Source organism: Cryptomeria japonica, chromosome 7, assembly GCF_030272615.1.
Source record: "Cryptomeria japonica chromosome 7, Sugi_1.0, whole genome shotgun sequence".
In the NCBI taxonomy this organism is placed as follows: domain Eukaryota; kingdom Viridiplantae; phylum Streptophyta; class Pinopsida; order Cupressales; family Cupressaceae; genus Cryptomeria; species Cryptomeria japonica.
In genome coordinates, this window is record NC_081411.1 from 359,358,157 (window position 1) to 359,376,644 (window position 18,488).

Sequence of the window (18,488 nt, forward strand, 5' to 3'; positions counted from 1 at the left end):
ACATTGGTTTTTGGATATCTAGTACATTTTGTGAGTTGAGTACCAGGGGGGATTAGAAGACCCAATTGAAGGAGGATTTGTGTGAATAAGGGTTGAGGGTGTTGGTGGTGATTGAATGTTGGAGAGTTGGATTGTGACTTAGATATTTTTATTTGTCCTATTTGAGTGTGATTCAATGGTTGGGTGAGGGTTGGTGAGTATGGGTGTGTTTTGGGGTATTGAATCGTTTTGAGTAACTTGTGGCCTTGTGAGGGGTCTTGTGAGTAAGTGAAGGGTTGACACCTAATTGAATAGGTGAGTTGGGAGAAATATCTCCCTTGTTGGTTGAGTTTATTGGATTCTCTGATCACCATTCCTTTTCGCTATCAATCCATTCAAACTTCCACCCAAAGATTCAATCTTGTCAAAGTTCAAAATAAATTTCCTTGTTGTCCTTACTATCTTGCAACAACTTTCATATCACTAGGTAGTCTTTTGCTTAGAACTATCATCTTTCATGGTAGGATACCATCTCGGTCCCTTGAGTTAAGTTAGCTTACCTTTAGAATTTATCATTTCCTAATCAAGTTGTTCAAGGGGAAAATGTCACTAATCAAGTTGTTCAAGGGGAAAATGTCACTAATCAAGTTGAAATGTCGATTTCTCAATCTGCCTAAGCTAAAAGGTTAAAATAAATTGCAAAAGATAGAACAAGGCTACAAGAAAATGAATCATCAGTATTACCTAAACCCACATTATCAACAAAATCTAGAAATAACCTTGTATGTAAATAATTTATCATGCCAAAATTGCCAATTCTAACATGAAAATGAGACCAAGGAAAGCTCTAGAACAACTACTACTATTCATTCACATGGTCCTTATTAACCTCACCACAAAAGATGCACAAATTGATTATAACAAAGAAGATGTTTCATAAATGTAAATATTAATTCAGGAATAAGGAAAATGAAAGAAATAAAAGAATACCAAGAAATCAAAAAAGACTACCAATACTGTTGCAAACTATGAACTTCATTTCCATTAATCCTTCAAAATATACCAGCAAAGCACAAGTATTCAATCTACAGCCTATTGCTAAATGTCATTTGAAAGAAAACACACTAAGTAGTTTTACTAAACTTGGACCTTAACTAATCAATTCTTAGACCCTCAAAATGAATTTTGAAATTACATTTATAGGGAAACTTTTTCCTCAAAATTAGAGATTAAATTCCACCCAAAACCTTATCAAACTAAGAGGTACAATCAACACACAAGATACTAGCCTATAACTGAATTAAGAACTATAAGTTGACTCATGAAAATGAAATATAAGTCAGAAGGAACTTAGAATATGGAGTCAAAGAGGTATGGAGAACAAGAAAAAGAGGATCTATCTAGGCCCCCACCCCCAAGATGAATCCTCCAAAATTTTAAACTTAGGTGCACAAGCAACAAGATGAAGAACAGAGGCCAAAGTAGGTTGTAACTACCATGAACCCGTCCATCCAAAGTGATGAGAATCTAGATGTTCCTAAGTGGCTACAATTCAACTTTGAAAGGATAAAGAAGAGAGTATTGAAGAAAGTAAGTTTGCAAAAGATGATCATTGAGGTTGAGGCTGCAAGGAAGCCAAAGAAGGCAATGACTTTGTATGCCACCTAAAACTATGCAAAAGGAGAAATAGTTGCCAATACCCTAAAATAGAGAAGATTTAGTAAAAACTGCCAATACCCTAAACTAGGGTAACTTGAGACAATAGGAAAATGGTTTGGGGGTCATATAGACTAGCTTTATATTGTATGTTAATTACCAAGTGATAAGTTGTGTGGTTGGAGATTTTCAGTCCACCCCTTCTAGGTTGGGATTGTGCTGAACCGAACACAATTGTATCTCCCTAGGGCTTCCGGGTCGGGTGTGTTAGGCTGGCTGGCAAGAGAAAGAAAGGCTTGCCAAACAACATTGAATGAAGGTTGCAAATCACTTGAATAATATTCATTCCCATTTTTTGCTTTTGCGTTGGTTTGATCTCCATCGATTCAGCAGCCAGAGGAAGACATCGCCTATATATTAGCTCGTACAATAATGATCAATCAACATGTATATAGGAGGAAGGGATTTCTCTGACAAAATTGAACGCTCACTCCTCAATCACAGTTCTATGGTTTTACGAGGAGTGGATTCCTATAGGTATTATGCATTCAGGGAACCACACCTTTGACTAGGAGCCATCCGGCTTGAGATTGGATAATCAATATGAATACGCGACTGACCAATTCGCATCTAAAACTTGGGAAATTAACCACCACATGTCTCATTTCTTAGCTTCTTTTGTATAAAAAAGGAATCTCTCATACTCCAAGAGTTGCTTCCACAATTGGTCAATATCCCACAAGAATGCAAGCATAGCTAGCATGTATAAAAGCAAAAGTTGTAGAATCTCTTGAATGGTGTAATTTTTTGCAACATGAAATTAAGGTAAAGAATCTACCTCCTGTGTGGGATTGCAATGCACAAATTCCTTCGACGCGGGTTTGATCTTGTTGGGGTTTGAAGTCGCCACGGACGCCTACACGGGATTGCAATGCACAAATGACTTGCCCTCTTTTTTTTTTGTAAGTAATGCTCGTTGTCATCGGAATTACAACTAACTATAGCACTTTTTTGAAAAAAACAAATTTCATTACTAATGCCTTCTTCATCGAAACCAAATGGCATATTACCGTCAGAATTCTGATGAATTCAAGCATTTTTTCAAAAAAAAATCAAATTTGGTCACAATATACTTTCTCCGTCGGAAACCTCCATTGGAAATCTAGTCCAAATGTATTAGTGTATGAATAAACCTTACCACCTTCCACTAATGCATCATCAATATATTGTAAGCAAGTTTGAAGTTTTGCCTTCTTTGATGCAATCATCTACAAAAATGTCTGCTTCCAGGCCTCAACAAATTTTTATTTAGCCTCAGTTACAAAAATCTTAACCAAAGAATCATATCTTTTAGGAATATAATCAATTAACTCCTACGATTTAATAGATGAGATTGCGCTCTCCTTAGCCTCGAATTCTGGAACAAGTCGGTTCAAAACTTCAAAAGTATTTTTAATCAACTGTCTATCTTTAGACTCTTGTGCCAATTCCTGAGTTGCCTGTGTTTGGAGTGCTACAGTGGCCAAAACTTTCTCTGTCAGTGACATCATATGATAGGGCTTGTCAAAACTAATAGAAAATTGTGGCATTTTCCCTTTGGCTAAAGATTATGTGTCAATTGCCAAACTAGAAGGGAAATCTATCACTGTCTATTTGCCTATGTCAGCTAGTGACTTATCTTCTGAAGTCTCCTCCTCATGTGCACTAGTGGCTTCGCCACTTGGTGCCTCGCTCTATTTAGGTGCATCCTCTAAAACCTTATCCTCAATATCTTTATCCTTTACAACCTCATCCTCTACATCATGTATATTTGCTGCCAGAGGATTCTCAGTATCCTTAGTGACAAATTGGACTCAGTAGTCAATTGAGTAGTAACTGGTGGAGTAATAACTAGTAGATTAGTATCCACATTCTGCTAATCTTTTTTTACCCATTCCTTTTCCTTAGGTAATTGAATATTTTATGACTGTACAAAACTGGGACTCAACTCATATCCAAGATTCAAAAGAATTCTCACCCATATGTCAATGGTCTCCTTCCAGATTTCTTCAAATTTATGTAGCATCAAGTTATTAATCCAATGTTTGGAATTAAATTATGTTGAACTGGTCTTATTGATCAAATATGAAATCTTAGGTGGAGTTATTGATGGTCAAAGATTAACTAATTATGTTTCATTTTTTTTCTGGTCCAAATTCTGAGCATGTAATTTCTTGACCTCTAATTTATCATATAACTCCTTAGGCAAAATTTTCTCTGACTCAATCAAAGTCCTACTAAAAGAATCAAGATATAAAACAATTGCCTCCTCTAGCTGCTTCTTGTCTTTATCATCAAAATCATCATAGAATGTAGAAATGTTATCCAAATTACCATCATTAATAATATGATCAATAATGTTTTGAGCATCTAATTTCTTCTTACCGGTTCTTCTTTTTGCTTCTGGTTTAGACTACTCATCTGACTTAGGATTCATTTTATGTATAATTGTGATTTTAGGAGTCTTTCCCGGAGGCTCCTTCTTAGGTTGCTTCTTTTTTTCTTCCTTCTTTTCTCTCACAACCCTTGCAAAGACACCTTTCTTCTTCAGAGCTTGTTTGATCTTTTCATCAAATTCAGTCCTCTCTGAAGATACAGTCATGTACTATCTACCCAGTTTCTGCTTCCTCTTCACTAATTCCTTCGACTTGGGGCAGGCAGGCTCACCAGATGGTCCTTCCAATTGTTTTGGTGGTTCAGTGGAAATCAGTACAACATTGGGTGTGGTCTAAGCTTCCTTCTTCACTTCTCTCTCCTGCTTCCTCTTTTGCTTCATTTCTTCCTTCCTTTGGGCTTCAAGGATTTTAACTTTTTGTTCAATTTTAGCCCTATCATTGACCCTCACTGATTAACATATGAGCTGCAATCCTTGTCATTTTCTTCTTAATGGCGAGTGCAACTTAGTCTTGATGGACTTTTAGTCCCTTCTCTTGAGTTGTGCCAAATTTCTCTTCTTTCTCATCAAATGGAGCTTTCAGTAAGTGTTGTGCAAAAGCATCCAGTGTGGCCTCATCCACTTCATAACCCATTAGCATAATTTAGATTGTTCTAGGCTGGACTGCCTCCATCATACATTCTTCTTTATTAACCATAAAAAAGATAGTATCCTTATATTTTTCTACAATTTCCTTAGGAATTATATCCATGTTCTTCATTTCTTCTTGGAAACTTTTGAAAAATGCCCACATATTAGCCTTTTGTTGTTCATCACCTTGTTGGTCTATTATTTGAGCTATTTGGGTTGCTACCGGTCTATCAAAATCCCATTGAATTTTCCCATAATCGAGAACCATATTCAAAAAATAAAATCCCAAACATATGATAAAAGAACCATACCGGAATGTATTCTTCTTATCTTGCTTTATCTTCTAGAGATTGGTCATTAACTCCTTCAACATTACACTGCACAGGTCATAATGTGCGCCTCCTTCACCATCTGATATGCAATGAGAATGGCGGTTTCAGAGATACATTTTAGCCGGTTTGACTGATAAACTTTGTAGCCAATCACCATCGCTGCAAATTTTACATCAATGTCTCTAATATCATCAACTCGCATTGATCTACCATCATAGGTGGCAACAGTGAGTTTGCAGAGTTCTGTGTTAGAAAGTTTTGACCTAGGCCATGGAAAACCTCCGACCTTATGAAGGCATGTAATGTTCTTAATGACTTCTTTAGTGATTTTATTTGGCCTGTCCAACCATATGAATTCCCCATGAATGTGGCTGAGAATATATCGAACCCATTCATTTTCGTCAAAAGTCAAAAAATCCATAAACTGGGTAAAACCCTTCCTTTGCAAATGTGCATATTCTGGTTTCAGTTGATTGTCGATGATCAAATTATCAATGAATATGAAGGACATCTCATAGCTCCCGATATCCTCAATATCACAATGGATGTATGCCCTAATATCTTTGGTATGAAGAACATCATGGCAAACACTTGAAAACGCTCCAAAAGGATCATCCAAAAGAGATTTGAAATGATGATTCTTGAATTTCGAATGAGGGTGGTTCTTAATTTCCACTATCAAAAGAGTATCAACATTCGATGATGATGCCATGATAAATATCTAGGGTTTTTGCAAATGGTAACTACCTCAAGGTCTTGTCAGATGATGAAATGCTCTTCAGATGCAAAAGCTCGCACAAATTGCCTTTGGACTCTTGAAATGCTATAAAAATCACTCTTCAGAATGCTCGATCGTTGTGTGAAGAAATAATTTAACTTTTTCTCTTTCTAATTGTCATTAACCCTAATTTTCCATTGTCATAAATGCTACCGGTAAGTCTGATTGGATCACATAATCTACACATAGATTCCGGTAAATAATTGAAGTCGCTCCGAGTATCCATCTGCAATCACAATTCCTTGACTACAGATCTAATCTGGGGTGTTTGCATGATCTTCAATTATTTGCCTACCTCTAAGGCAGAGTACCTTAGTTACCAGTTGAATTTCCTTCTTTCGGTGTTGGACCTGATGGCTCTACCGGTTGATCTGTCGGTGGAGTATCTTATTTCCTAACCCATCTTCTATCATGTTGTTTCCTGATATCTTCAAAATTTGCCTTTCCTTTCTCATCTGCATTTCCATCAGCTACCGGTTGATTCTTACTCCTGCAATACTTAGCAATATGCCCAATCTTGTTGCATGCATAACATACATCATTGTTCTTCTGAATTGCTTTGTTATACGCTTGGTTTCCTTGATTTCCTTTTGATCTTCATTATTTGGCCATATGCCTGAATCTACCACATGCATGACATCTGACATTTCGAAGACCAGTGAATGATGCATTGTTCTAATTATTTATATTTCTGTACTGACTTGCTATATGACCATATTTATTGCAAACAAAGCATGTACCATTGAATTTGTAAGCATTAGGTTGTCTTACCAGTGATTTCTAGTTCTGGTTGTTGGCATGATTCTTCTTCTGACCGGATGATTGATCTTGTTGTGTAGTGCCAGTGATTTCACCTTCTTCATAACCAAGACCTCTCTTGTCATTAACATCTCTCTGGCTTTTCAGCAATTCATCAAGTCTTGCAGAGATAGCTTTGAATTTGTCTTTGTACTCATTTGCAGTGGTTAAATCATCTCTCATGATTATGATCTGTCTCTCAAGTTCCTATTCATTACTCTGAGACTAAATCAACTCAAGTTTCAACATGTCATTCTCATGTGTCAGTATGTTTCATTCACCAGATCTATTCGTCAATGCTCAAGAGCTATATTTTCTTCATTTTTCTTCCCGCCTTCAATTTCCTTGCAAATTCTTATCATTGGGGCTTGCATTTCATTCTTCAAGGTAGTATTCTCCTGGGTGATTTTTTGACATTGATCTTTCAAAGCATCTTCATCATCACTACTTTGATTTTGTAGTTGACCACAAAGTTCCTTCCTCTTAGCTTGAGCAACTAATAGATTTCCTTGTAATGAAATGATGTGTTCTCTGGCTTGCCTCAGTTCATTCCTCATTTTATTGTTTTTCACCTGCTCATTATCAAGATCCTCAAGAGCAAGTTGAAGCTATTGCTGCAAACTGGTTTCCATTGAGTCCAAGTTTTGGATCTTCCTCAAGTTGTTAAACTTCTTCCGAGGAACTAAGCTCTGATACCAATTATTGGAATCCAAGAACACTGAGAGAGGGGGGGGGGGTGAATTAGCATTCTACCGGTAAATGAATTTCTGAACTTATTGATGATTAATCGGTTAATAGAATATAAAATTAAAGTGAATAAATTAACACATAAAGCAACAATACCATAACACCAATATTTTTACGTGGAAAATCTTGTAAAGGGAAAAATCACGGTGGGGATGATACCCACAATATCTATATACTTGATCAAGGTATATAAATATTACATAAAGGGATTGCACATGTAATTAGGCTCATTGCCCAGAGCTCACTGCTCAAACATAAGTCTCACTGACTTACACAACATTACACAATGATTTCATACAAAAATGAACTTATAGAATGCATCTGACCATGTTGCATAAGTTTCATTTTAATTTCTATCAACCTCCTCTGAACTGGTTTATTGATACTATGTTATGCTACCGGTTGGGACTACACACGTGAAACTGTTCACAAAAGCTTCCACTTGCTGACCAAATCACAAACCATTAATCTCTGACTGATTCGCATCCAAAACCGCATCACAACCATAATATAATCATAATCATTCCATCTCTAAGTGTTCTCATTTAAATACCCTTGTAACTTGGTCAATATGTCGGTCTCATAATGAAAGTAATCTTGTTGACTACCGGATCATAACATGTATTGTGCATTATCCTAATGATCATATCTAATGTTGGCCTATGGGCTACCTCCAATTCCACAAAAAATTTACCGGGGTCCCAAAATACCTTAACCGGGTCTCAAATATACGTTAACGGTACCAAGACTAACCGGTTAACAAGAGTAAAACATAACATGAATACCGGTTGGCCCAATCAATACAAAATGATAAAGCATTCCTTCCAGGTGAGAAATATCAACACTTGAAGATGAGTTGGCATCAATGACAACCCTAAATGCAATTCACCTTACTAGATGAGTGTCGATTGCCAACATAACTCACCCACATTGACACCACCAAGATACAAAAACCAAAAAGGAAAACCCTTTCTTCAACATATTCTTTTTATGGAAGCAAAAAATCAGTGGGAACAAACTTCCCTACCACACAAAATCACCTAATCAGAACATATGATTTTAGGAAAACACCCCAAACCATCTTCCTACAAACACCCCTTGCACTAGAAGTACAATAAAATTTGAAAGGCTTTCCACAACCTTTTAGCAAATTGACCACCTTGAGCCAAGACATTACCAGACAAGGAATAAATCCACAAGGAGTTGTAAGTGCCAAAAAATGGAACACTTAACCAACCCACCGTATGAACTAGAAGAGGATGAGGAGATGCAAGGAAAGAAGCACAAGCCCGAGAAGAAAATGAAATCCCTTAAAGGAGGTTAGAAACTACCAAGGGACAAATTAATAAGGAAGAAGAGCCCTCGCTGTCGAAACACCCATAGGGTAACCAACCCTCAACATACATCCACATCCAAGACCATTGTCTCTTGAGAAGTGTACTAACCCCAAAACCCTAAGGACCTCAACCAACCCCCACGTCACATCCCACCAAAGGTTGAGAAGAGTCCATCCTAGATCCATCAAAACAAGAAGAGGGGTACTTGACTCAGAAGCCCCTCCAGAAAGGGGATCCCAATTACACACCATCTCCAACCAAAAACAATCAACATTTGAGGCATATAAGAAAAAGAGGGGCATTGTTCTCAAGAATTCACCTCACGTAATTAGAAGGGGCATCAGACACCTCCATAAACAAATTATTTCTAGAAGAGAGTCAACAATCCAATCAAACAAAATACTAGAGTTGTAGAAGGATGAGCCCACAAAAAGGTGAGAAGCAATAAGAAACATGGCCCTTGATGTATGAGAAAGAAACAAGCATTAGGAAGATAAACAATTATCTACAAATATAATAACAACAGGGGACTAAGAAGATAATTTACTTGTAGAAATCCCTATAAACAAAATATCAAGAACCACCTCAATAGGTCCTCTGATAACATCATCACTCTAAGTCAAAAACCTAGAAGAAATGAATACCTTGGAAGAGGTTCTTTCCCATAACAAAGAATAGAGAAAACCCCAACTTGATCTCTAAAAGGATGACCCTGCAAGCCACAACACAAGAGGAAAACCAGGGTTATGAGGGAGGGAAAGAGGCAAACACAAATACCTAGGAAAATAATAGTCTCATCAAATGGGAGCCAAAGACCACCATAGTATTGGGCACAAAGGGAGGGGAGCCCTTTCTAGTTAATCTTCCATAGGGTAACTAGCCCTCAACACACCTCCAAATCCAACCCACTATAGATAACAAATCTCTAACCCATAGAGAAAACACATCATCCCAAGAAAAAAACATAGCCATAAGAAACAGTGACCCCCAACACTCACCAAAAAATACCACAGTCAAACCCCTAACATGCCATGGAAGAAGCAGAGGATCTGCATATATGAATATCCACTCTAGAAGAATACTACCACAACTCACAACAAGAAACATGGCCAAAGAGAGCGACTAAAAAATGGTTTTCTATCCAGTACAAGACCAAAGATGACTACATAGAAATACAATCCACCGGGATCCTAGCACACAACAAACATAACTCATGTGCATCAATTGGTAACAACCTCCATGGAAATGGGAAAAAAGACCAAAAAATAGGTTCATATGAGTTGATCTCAAACCAAGTAGCGGCACAAGAACCCCCCTTCCACTACCCTAGATTAGGACACCATGCGGAAGGAGTAGAAACCCAAACACCAATGAGCCAAAACAAACCACAATAGGGATACACCACCGAAAAGATGAAACAACGCTCTATGGACATTGCTATAACACCCTCTCTATCACTGTCACCTTCCTCCTTATTATGTTATCATTATATTTTAAATATTATACATAATTGGCATTGTTATATTTTAAAAAATCTATGTAAAATACATTAAGAGATCATTTTCAAGAATACTTAAGCTTCACTATAATTGAACCTAAAATTTTAAATTGTTAAGAAAATCTATCTTGTACTTTAAAGAAAAGAAAAATAAAATGAGATAACATATTATAAAAGGTTTTCGATCTATTGTCACATTGTGTTATGTTTTCAATTTTTTTCGAAAAATACATCAAAATAATCTTTTTCCAAATGGAGACTTTATGTAGATGGTATATAGACCACTCTCGATCAATTTAGTTGCTCTATGTAATAAAATTTGAGTCTCTCAAAAATATTTTTAGATACAATTGATAAAAAATATATCAAGTTTTATGTATATTTACATCTTATATCTAACACTCGGAAGTATTCACATCTTCCTTACTGAATAGAAATGAAGGTAAGTGCCAAGTGGACTTTTCTAGTAAGAGATTTGAATCAAGTATGCATGTCCTTTAGCATAATGGGAGGTATTTTTTCTCTATATGCATGTTTGTAAAATGATAAATACACACAAATGATTTGAAAAATTACCTCGAAGAATCATGGAGCATGTACACCATAACAAGAATCATTAGGTGTTTAATAGGATTAAACAAAGGAAACAAATGTGATATCACCGAATCTTTAATCTATCACAAGTCCAAATTATTCAGATTTTACTTCTTCTCTCTCTCTCTCTCTCTCTCTCTCTCTCTCTCTCTCTCTCTCTCTCTCTCTCTCTCTCTCTCTCTCTCTCTCTCTCTCTCTCTCTCACACACACACACACACACACACACACACACACACACAAACTCATGTTCAAGATTATCACATAGGAGAGGTACATTCAAAACAATATCAATGATCTTTGCATGCCATTAATCTACACATTATCAAGCAATCACATAGATTTGTGAATTGATTATCTATTTATAATAATTGAACACATTTTTTTAATTACCTTTTTCATTTGCATGTTTACTAATTTTTTTATGGTGGTTCACAACCAAATTTTTATAATAGTAGTAAATTTCTAAAATAAGGTCTTGTTTGTGTGATTCACCATCCACACAATACTTGCAAGGCCAATGTAGATGTCATGGAAAGTGGATGTAGAGATTGAAATATGTATTAGATAACATGAAAAATTATTACAACCCTAAGTAGAAGCAACATTAGAGAGCTTCATAGAACTCTACAATTTGCATTCACAACAATTGAAGAAGTCATCTTCAATGGATTTGAATGCAAATGACAGGTAGCAACCAAATCCTTTAGTAAAGAAGGATTAAAATGCATGTTATAAATATATTATCATCGCTAATGAAATCAAGATAAGGGTTTAAAGAATGGAATGAAAGTTACAAGAGAAAAAATTGTGTGATGCATTTGAGCTTGATCAAATTTTAAAATATTAAGAACATAAACGAACATCCAAACATATATGATGTTTATAAATATTAAGTAGATGATAGAACATTCAAATTTACTACATAACATATATGATGTTTATAAATATTAAGTAGACCATATATCATTCAAATGTACTATGCAACAAAGGTTTAATTATCTTTTAAATATGTTTAATGAGGCCTTTGTGCCAGCTAAGACTCTGGTTATTTTTGACAATATACTCTTAGTAGTGGTTATTTAGGCTATGGTTTATATGATACTATGATTATATCTAATTATATGTTTTTATTTTGGATGGATTGTCTTGTTGGGGGGGCTGAGTTTCGAGTATTAGTGTTTTTGGTACTCTCTAGTAAATTAGCTTAATGGCTTTTTTTGGACGTCTGATTGTGCGATGCCAGTTGTTTATGTTGTTGCTCTATTATGAATAAAAATTTTATATAATAAAAAATTAGAAATCTTGGAAATCCAATACAACAATCAAATTATAACAGAGGTTCAAAAATCTTATGAAAATAATTATATCTTTCAACAAATATGATCATGTAGTTCAAAACAAAGATTCGGGTATCATCCAATGAAAGAAGTGAAATTTGATCTTCAAGTGAACATGGCAGACTAAAAATAAATACAGGAACTAATTACAGATGGTGGGAAAGATAAAACAAAGGGATTCTTTCAAAAAAAATATAGTGGAATCAAATAGAATGTGCCATGCTACCACCAACAAGAATTTGAAACGGTTCAAATGGAAATTAGTGGAATCATTTGACGTTATCTTTTTAAGGTAAGTTACTCACACCCTTTGCTAATTTTTTCCCTCACAACTTGCATGTCACATTGAATCAACAGGGTTCTTCTTTACACAGGCATGCTGCAATCGTGGGAACCCCTCTCGGCATAATAATTGAAACATATTTTCCTTTAACTATTATTTTAGGTATCGCTTCATATTATTTGTAATAAAATCTCTCCTTATTTTATGTTTGATACTTATACAATAATAATTATTTATATGAATCTATTTTATTATTTTAATTATAAGTTTGGCTTCCTTTCTTTGAGTGCTCTCTAAAGAAATTTTGAGCTTGTGCTCCATAGAAAATCTCATTATTATAATTACATTGCTTTCAGTCATTTTAAAATGGTTATGATAATTTTAAGAAATAAAAAAAAATTTGAGTTGATAATTTATTTTTAAATTAAAATATTTCAAGAAATTATATAATATTTAAAAATTGTGAAATTTAAAAACAATAATAAAAAATATACATTACAAAATCTATTTTTTATTCTACTTTACTATTAGATCATATTTTAACAACTAAAAAAAATATCATAGCCAAATTAAATATATAAAATTTTACATCAATAGTAAATAGTTGACTAATAACACTATTCAAATCTATTATTTAATGAAACTACTTTAAAAAATTCTTTTAAAATAATTGTATCAATAATAATACCAAACTAATTGATTTCCCTACTAACTTTTATTATAATCAAAATAAATTAAAAAATATTCTATCAATAATAAATAGCATGCATCAACTATTATCTAATAGAATAATAAATTTACATAATATTAAAATAAATTTCATAAAATATACATTGAAAAATATGGTCAACTACTTTTATTTAGTACCTTCAAATTAATTCATTTTAACTTTTAAAAAATCTAACGGATCCATTCATATTGCAACCTTAAGAACAACGGTTGCGGCTATTCTGGCTCCAAAACGGACCTTTCGTACAAAGTGATAGCGATGTGTTAGTCAATCACACCCGTTTATTACAAAATCAACAGTGTAAAACACGTGTTAATCAATCTGTACTGTCGTTTTGGAGCCAAAATAGAGGCCACGACTATTCTGGCTTCAAAACGAACCTTTCGTATAGCGTGATAGCGATGTGTTAGTCAATCGCAGCCGTTTATTGCAAAATCGATGGTGTAAAACGCACGACTAACACACTTGTTATTCAATCGTACTGTCGTTTTGAAACCAGAATAGATGTGTCCCAAAATAGACGTGTCCAAGATCAACATGAACTAATAATAGGTATATAATCTTAAACTGATATATAATCTTCCCATGCTTTCAATCATAATGAAGTGAAGAGTAAAATCTATGTGCCTTGTTCAACAAGATAGCAGCTTAACCTTTTGCTAACCATAAATTTGTATCAATGAAACCGCAGGTTAATATTCCAAATCACCTACCCAAGTTGACCATGTTTCCTCTCGGGAAAGCAAAATGACCACGGCACTGCTCATCTTACATAACTGCCTACGCCAGCACAACGACTTGCGCGAGCAGCAGTGAGGACTCCCATGTACCTACTCCCACTCCCACTTCTGTATCTTTACCGCCATTGGATTTCTTATGTATATATCTTCCTGCACTCCGTTCCATTTCATTATAAGATCAACGATAAAATTTACAGTTGTTTAACTTTGGGTTTTGTGTGTGATTATCTACAGTTGTTTAACTTTGGGTTTTGTGTGTGATTATCTACAGTTGTTTAAACTTTAGTTTTATGTGAGAATATCTACAGCTGTTGAACTTTGAGTTTTGGGTGTGCTTGACATGGAGCAAGTGAAGGTAATGAGTACAAAGGTCAGTCCCTTTGGCATGTCTGTCTTGATTGGTCTTGAAGAGAAAGGCGTGAAATATGAATACCAGGAAGAGGACCTGCTGACTAAGAAGAGTGACCTCCTCCTGCAAATGAATCCTGTTCACAAGAAAGTACCTGTATTGATCCACAATGGGAAGCCCATATGCGAGTCCCTTATAATTCTTCAGTACATTGATGAGGTTTGGAATTTTAATCAGTTTTTACCCTCCATGCCATATGAGCGTGCCACTGCCCGCTTCTGGGCCGATTTCGCGAATAAGGTAAGGGTTTTCACTGTGTTATTTGGTATTAGCATTTAAGTTATTTATTCAACTTTTTAGTTGTTGAGGTTTTGGTCGGGTTCTTTAGAATTTCGTGTCATCTATTTTCATGGGATCATTGTCTAACCAAAAAAAACTTCTGTGCTTGTAGTTTTATGAATCAGTAGCTCCTATAGTGAAGTCGAAAGGTGAGGATCAGGAGCAGGGCAAGCGTAACCTGTTGGAGAGACTTCAGCTTTTAGAAGGTGCATTGAAAGAGATGTCGGCAGGGGGGTCCCTACCTTTCTTCAGTGGAAAGGATTTTGGGTTCCTAGATATTGTCTTCATTCCCTATGCTTCTTTTTTCCATGCTTTTGAAACTATTGGGAATTTCAAGATACCATTTGAAAGTGAATATCCATTGCTTGATGCATGGGTTAAGAGGTGTATTGAAAGGGACAGTGTCAAGAAAGTCCTTCCCTCTTTTGATAAGGTTCTGGAAGTGGCATTACATCTAAGGAAGAAAGTTTTGGTCGATTAGATTTTATTATCAGTTGTAACTGTGCAGCATGTGGGTATTTGTTAGATGAGTCCATTCTTTGTAATAGATGAATAATAGTTTGTAAATGCTGGAGCTTTGAAAATAATTTGGGTCTAGTTGTTTAATTTGTGTAGGGTATGCAAATAATTTGTTAAATAAAAGAGATATACGGAGGAATAGAATGGGCTGGGGGTCTAGCTTGATTGGCAGGAGCTTTCAGTGGTAAAGTACGAGGTCACAAGGTCTAGTTTTCCCCCAGCTCATATGATATCGGAGGACGCATCCCGGATACTTCAATCTAAAAAAAATAAAAATTAAAAAAATAGATAATTTCTTGGATGAATAAGTAGTTTTTTTATTTGATGTTTCTTCCATCTATGGTGGTTGTTTTAAAGTGAAAACACAAATAATTTAGTGGGGCATTGTTTGATTCACCTATCTCAATAAAGGTGAAGACACAACCAGTCATATCTATAGTTAATTGCTCTTAGAATTTTCGTTATGAATGATTGCAGTTAATAAAAGTAGGAAGACACTAAGAGCCGTTTTATGCACGTTTTGTATTACAATCAGCAACTATATTAGTCAAAATGTGATTGGAATATGAAAGACTTGTGTTCATGAGATAAGAAATGGTTTAAAGAGTACGATGATACATGGGGATAAAGAGCAATGTAATATCATGATTTTCAACTTCACCATATTGCCCTTATTGCGCCTTCTCTCGGAGGTGAATTGATCACGGTAATTTGACATTCTTATGATTTTATAAGTATGAAGGCTTGGGAAAAAGGACAGGTTATGTGGGTTATAAAGCAATCCCTAGGATATTTTTTTCATTAAGCATCTATATTACCATAAAAAAAAATATACTATACATAATTAAAAAAAGTTACATTCTGAAATCTCTTATCCAATCCTCAATTTAACTGAAAATGCATTACACAACATAAATGCAATCTATTCAATAATTCGAGTGGTTCTTAATGGACGACTTCAAAATGAATTCAAGTAGCATAGTATAAACTAAAAATTGTGAATTCTTAGTGGACATAGAATTTAAGTTTCCATTATCCATAGGTGGGAGGGAAGAGATGTAGTCTCGATTTAAGATCCTCTTCAACAAGTTGCATAATGGACTAGAAGACTATTGTTTTAGGTCTACTTTTTCTTTAAACATACAACATATGGTTATAAAGCATGATAAAGAGAAACAAGGATTCAAACATAACTTGCCTACCTCGTATTCCTGACACCCAAAATACCCTAGTTTGGACTCTTCATCCATTACAATAACCAACAAAATCAAATGTCTTAGTCCACCTTTGTACTCCTTGTTACTACCCCTACCAGAAAGCGAGATAGTTAGAATGCAAAAGAGCTCAATGATTCTCATTCCAACAAGCTTTCCGAGAGAATTAAGAATTCATTGACCAATAAAAATTAAAATGAACCCAACAAAATTTATGTTTCACATAATATATAAGCATAGCGGTTGGAGTCCAAATTCTTTGCTCTTCTTCTCACCCACTACTGACTTCCAAAATCTTATTTTCCACACATTTATAAATATAATACTTTTTTGGCTTTAAGATGAATGAATGAATCATATCTACACATTTTGTTTAAGTTATCTTGTTCTTTCATTTCATAAATTGGACAACACAAAGTTCTTTATAAAATCATGGGAATTATGGCCTTCAATACAATGATCATGGATGAGCATGCAAAATTTTGAACATATCTAATGTATAATCAATGGACACAACATTTTAGCATGTTGTAAGGTCCTACCTCTATATGTGCAAATTTATTGTTCTATTTATGGGAGGACATGCTTTCATTTTAACATATTATTCTCAATTCCTCATAGTTTATTCTCTAATACAATACAAGCTTCCTTAAAGACTGTATGAGAGTATTTAAACCCTTATTTTATTACTGAGATGTGGCACTCCCTTATTTGTTAGGTAATGATTTCCCTAAATGAAAATTTTGAACTTCTAGTGTTTTAATTTTTATTTTTGTCTAAACTTGCTTCGCTTGTGGCAAATCTTATTTCTTTTACTCATAATTTAAAGGGAATGAAGGATCTCGAGTGTTTTGATTTTATCATTTTGATACATTATTATAATGATGGGTTTCTTTACACTCTCTTCTTAAAGAATTTAAAAGGAATTCTAATATTTGGGGAAAGAATGTAAAGCATATTCTTTTCTAGAATTTTATTTTCCACTTAATAGACTTTGATTTGATGTTATCACTCATGATTTTATATATTGTGAATCAAATTATGATTATTTAATGATATATATTGAAATGGATTATTTATACTAGTTGATGATTATAAATTTCTCATAGAAATTAGAGTTTAATATTATGTTATTGTTCAATTAATTAATTTTTATAAAAATTAATCTTAAAAGTAACTATTATTGTACTTTAGATTTCTCACTTTATCACTATCAATAGATTTCATATATAATATAATTGTGAGAAATATCATTTTTGTAAATATAAGTGAATATGAAATTTAAATAATTGTAATGAATATTGTTGATTGTGTATTTTATAAAAGTTAGTATTATTATTGCTTTTACTCTTATGTAGACATATTGATGTTTACTTTTATAGGATGGTAAAATATGAAATTGCAAAACAAGGACAATACTATGAAATTCTTATAGAAATTATAGATATAAAATATTGAATAGATTGACATAGAGAGATTTGAAATTATCATTCCTTTCCTAGAGGATATTTTTGGATCTTTTAATTTGAATTTCACACCACCATCATTAGAAGTGATTGGGGAATATAAAATCAGGAAACTGTAGAGAAACATTAGTAATACGATGGTGTTTTAAGGGGCTTTTAATGATTTGCAAGCATATAAAATTATTTTTATCTCTAAGTACTTTATCCCCTAATCTTCTTTTGCATATAAGTTCACTCAAGATTCATTAGTGTTGTTAAAAAATTTGTGGTTTAAATGTTTTCTCTATAGCCCTATTTATATTTGTTTCATGAAAACTATTTTACTTGAGAGCTCTCTTTGGGTGGTGGCTTTGAAAACTATTGAATTTTCAAAGTTTTGATACCATGTTGAAGTTTAGAAGTTCTAATACCATTTTGAATTTTGCAACCAAAAAAATTGCAACACAAGCCTACAAGATCAAACAACAAATAAGAACACCTTCTATAAATGAGAGTTGCGCAAATGAATGTTATATTACTCTAAAGAAAAGAATATAGGATTACAAGATGAATTACAATTGTACAATGAGGTGCTTATATATAAAAAACAAAGCTAAATTGAGGAGAACTAAAGTGCAAGTTTGAGGAGTTAAATAAAGCTCAACTCCAACTAAAATAGATGCATAAAAGCTAAACTAGGTGCACAACTAAAATAAGCACTCCTAAGTGAACTTAAGAAAAAAAGCAT

At 34.2% G+C, this 18,488-nt stretch overlaps 1 protein-coding gene across 1 annotated transcript; it reads left to right on the forward strand.

The window, feature by feature from the left end:
* Nucleotides 1-13,970: 13,970 nt before the first annotated feature.
* On the forward strand, nucleotides 13,971-15,129 carry LOC131050269 (probable glutathione S-transferase). The gene is made up of 2 exons (XM_057984458.2): nucleotides 13,971-14,523; nucleotides 14,675-15,129. Exons 1-2 carry the CDS (start codon nucleotides 14,215-14,217, stop codon nucleotides 15,041-15,043), a joined length of 678 nt encoding a protein of 225 aa, XP_057840441.2. The 5' UTR covers nucleotides 13,971-14,214; the 3' UTR covers nucleotides 15,044-15,129.
* The last annotated feature ends 3,359 nt before the right edge of the window (nucleotides 15,130-18,488 follow it).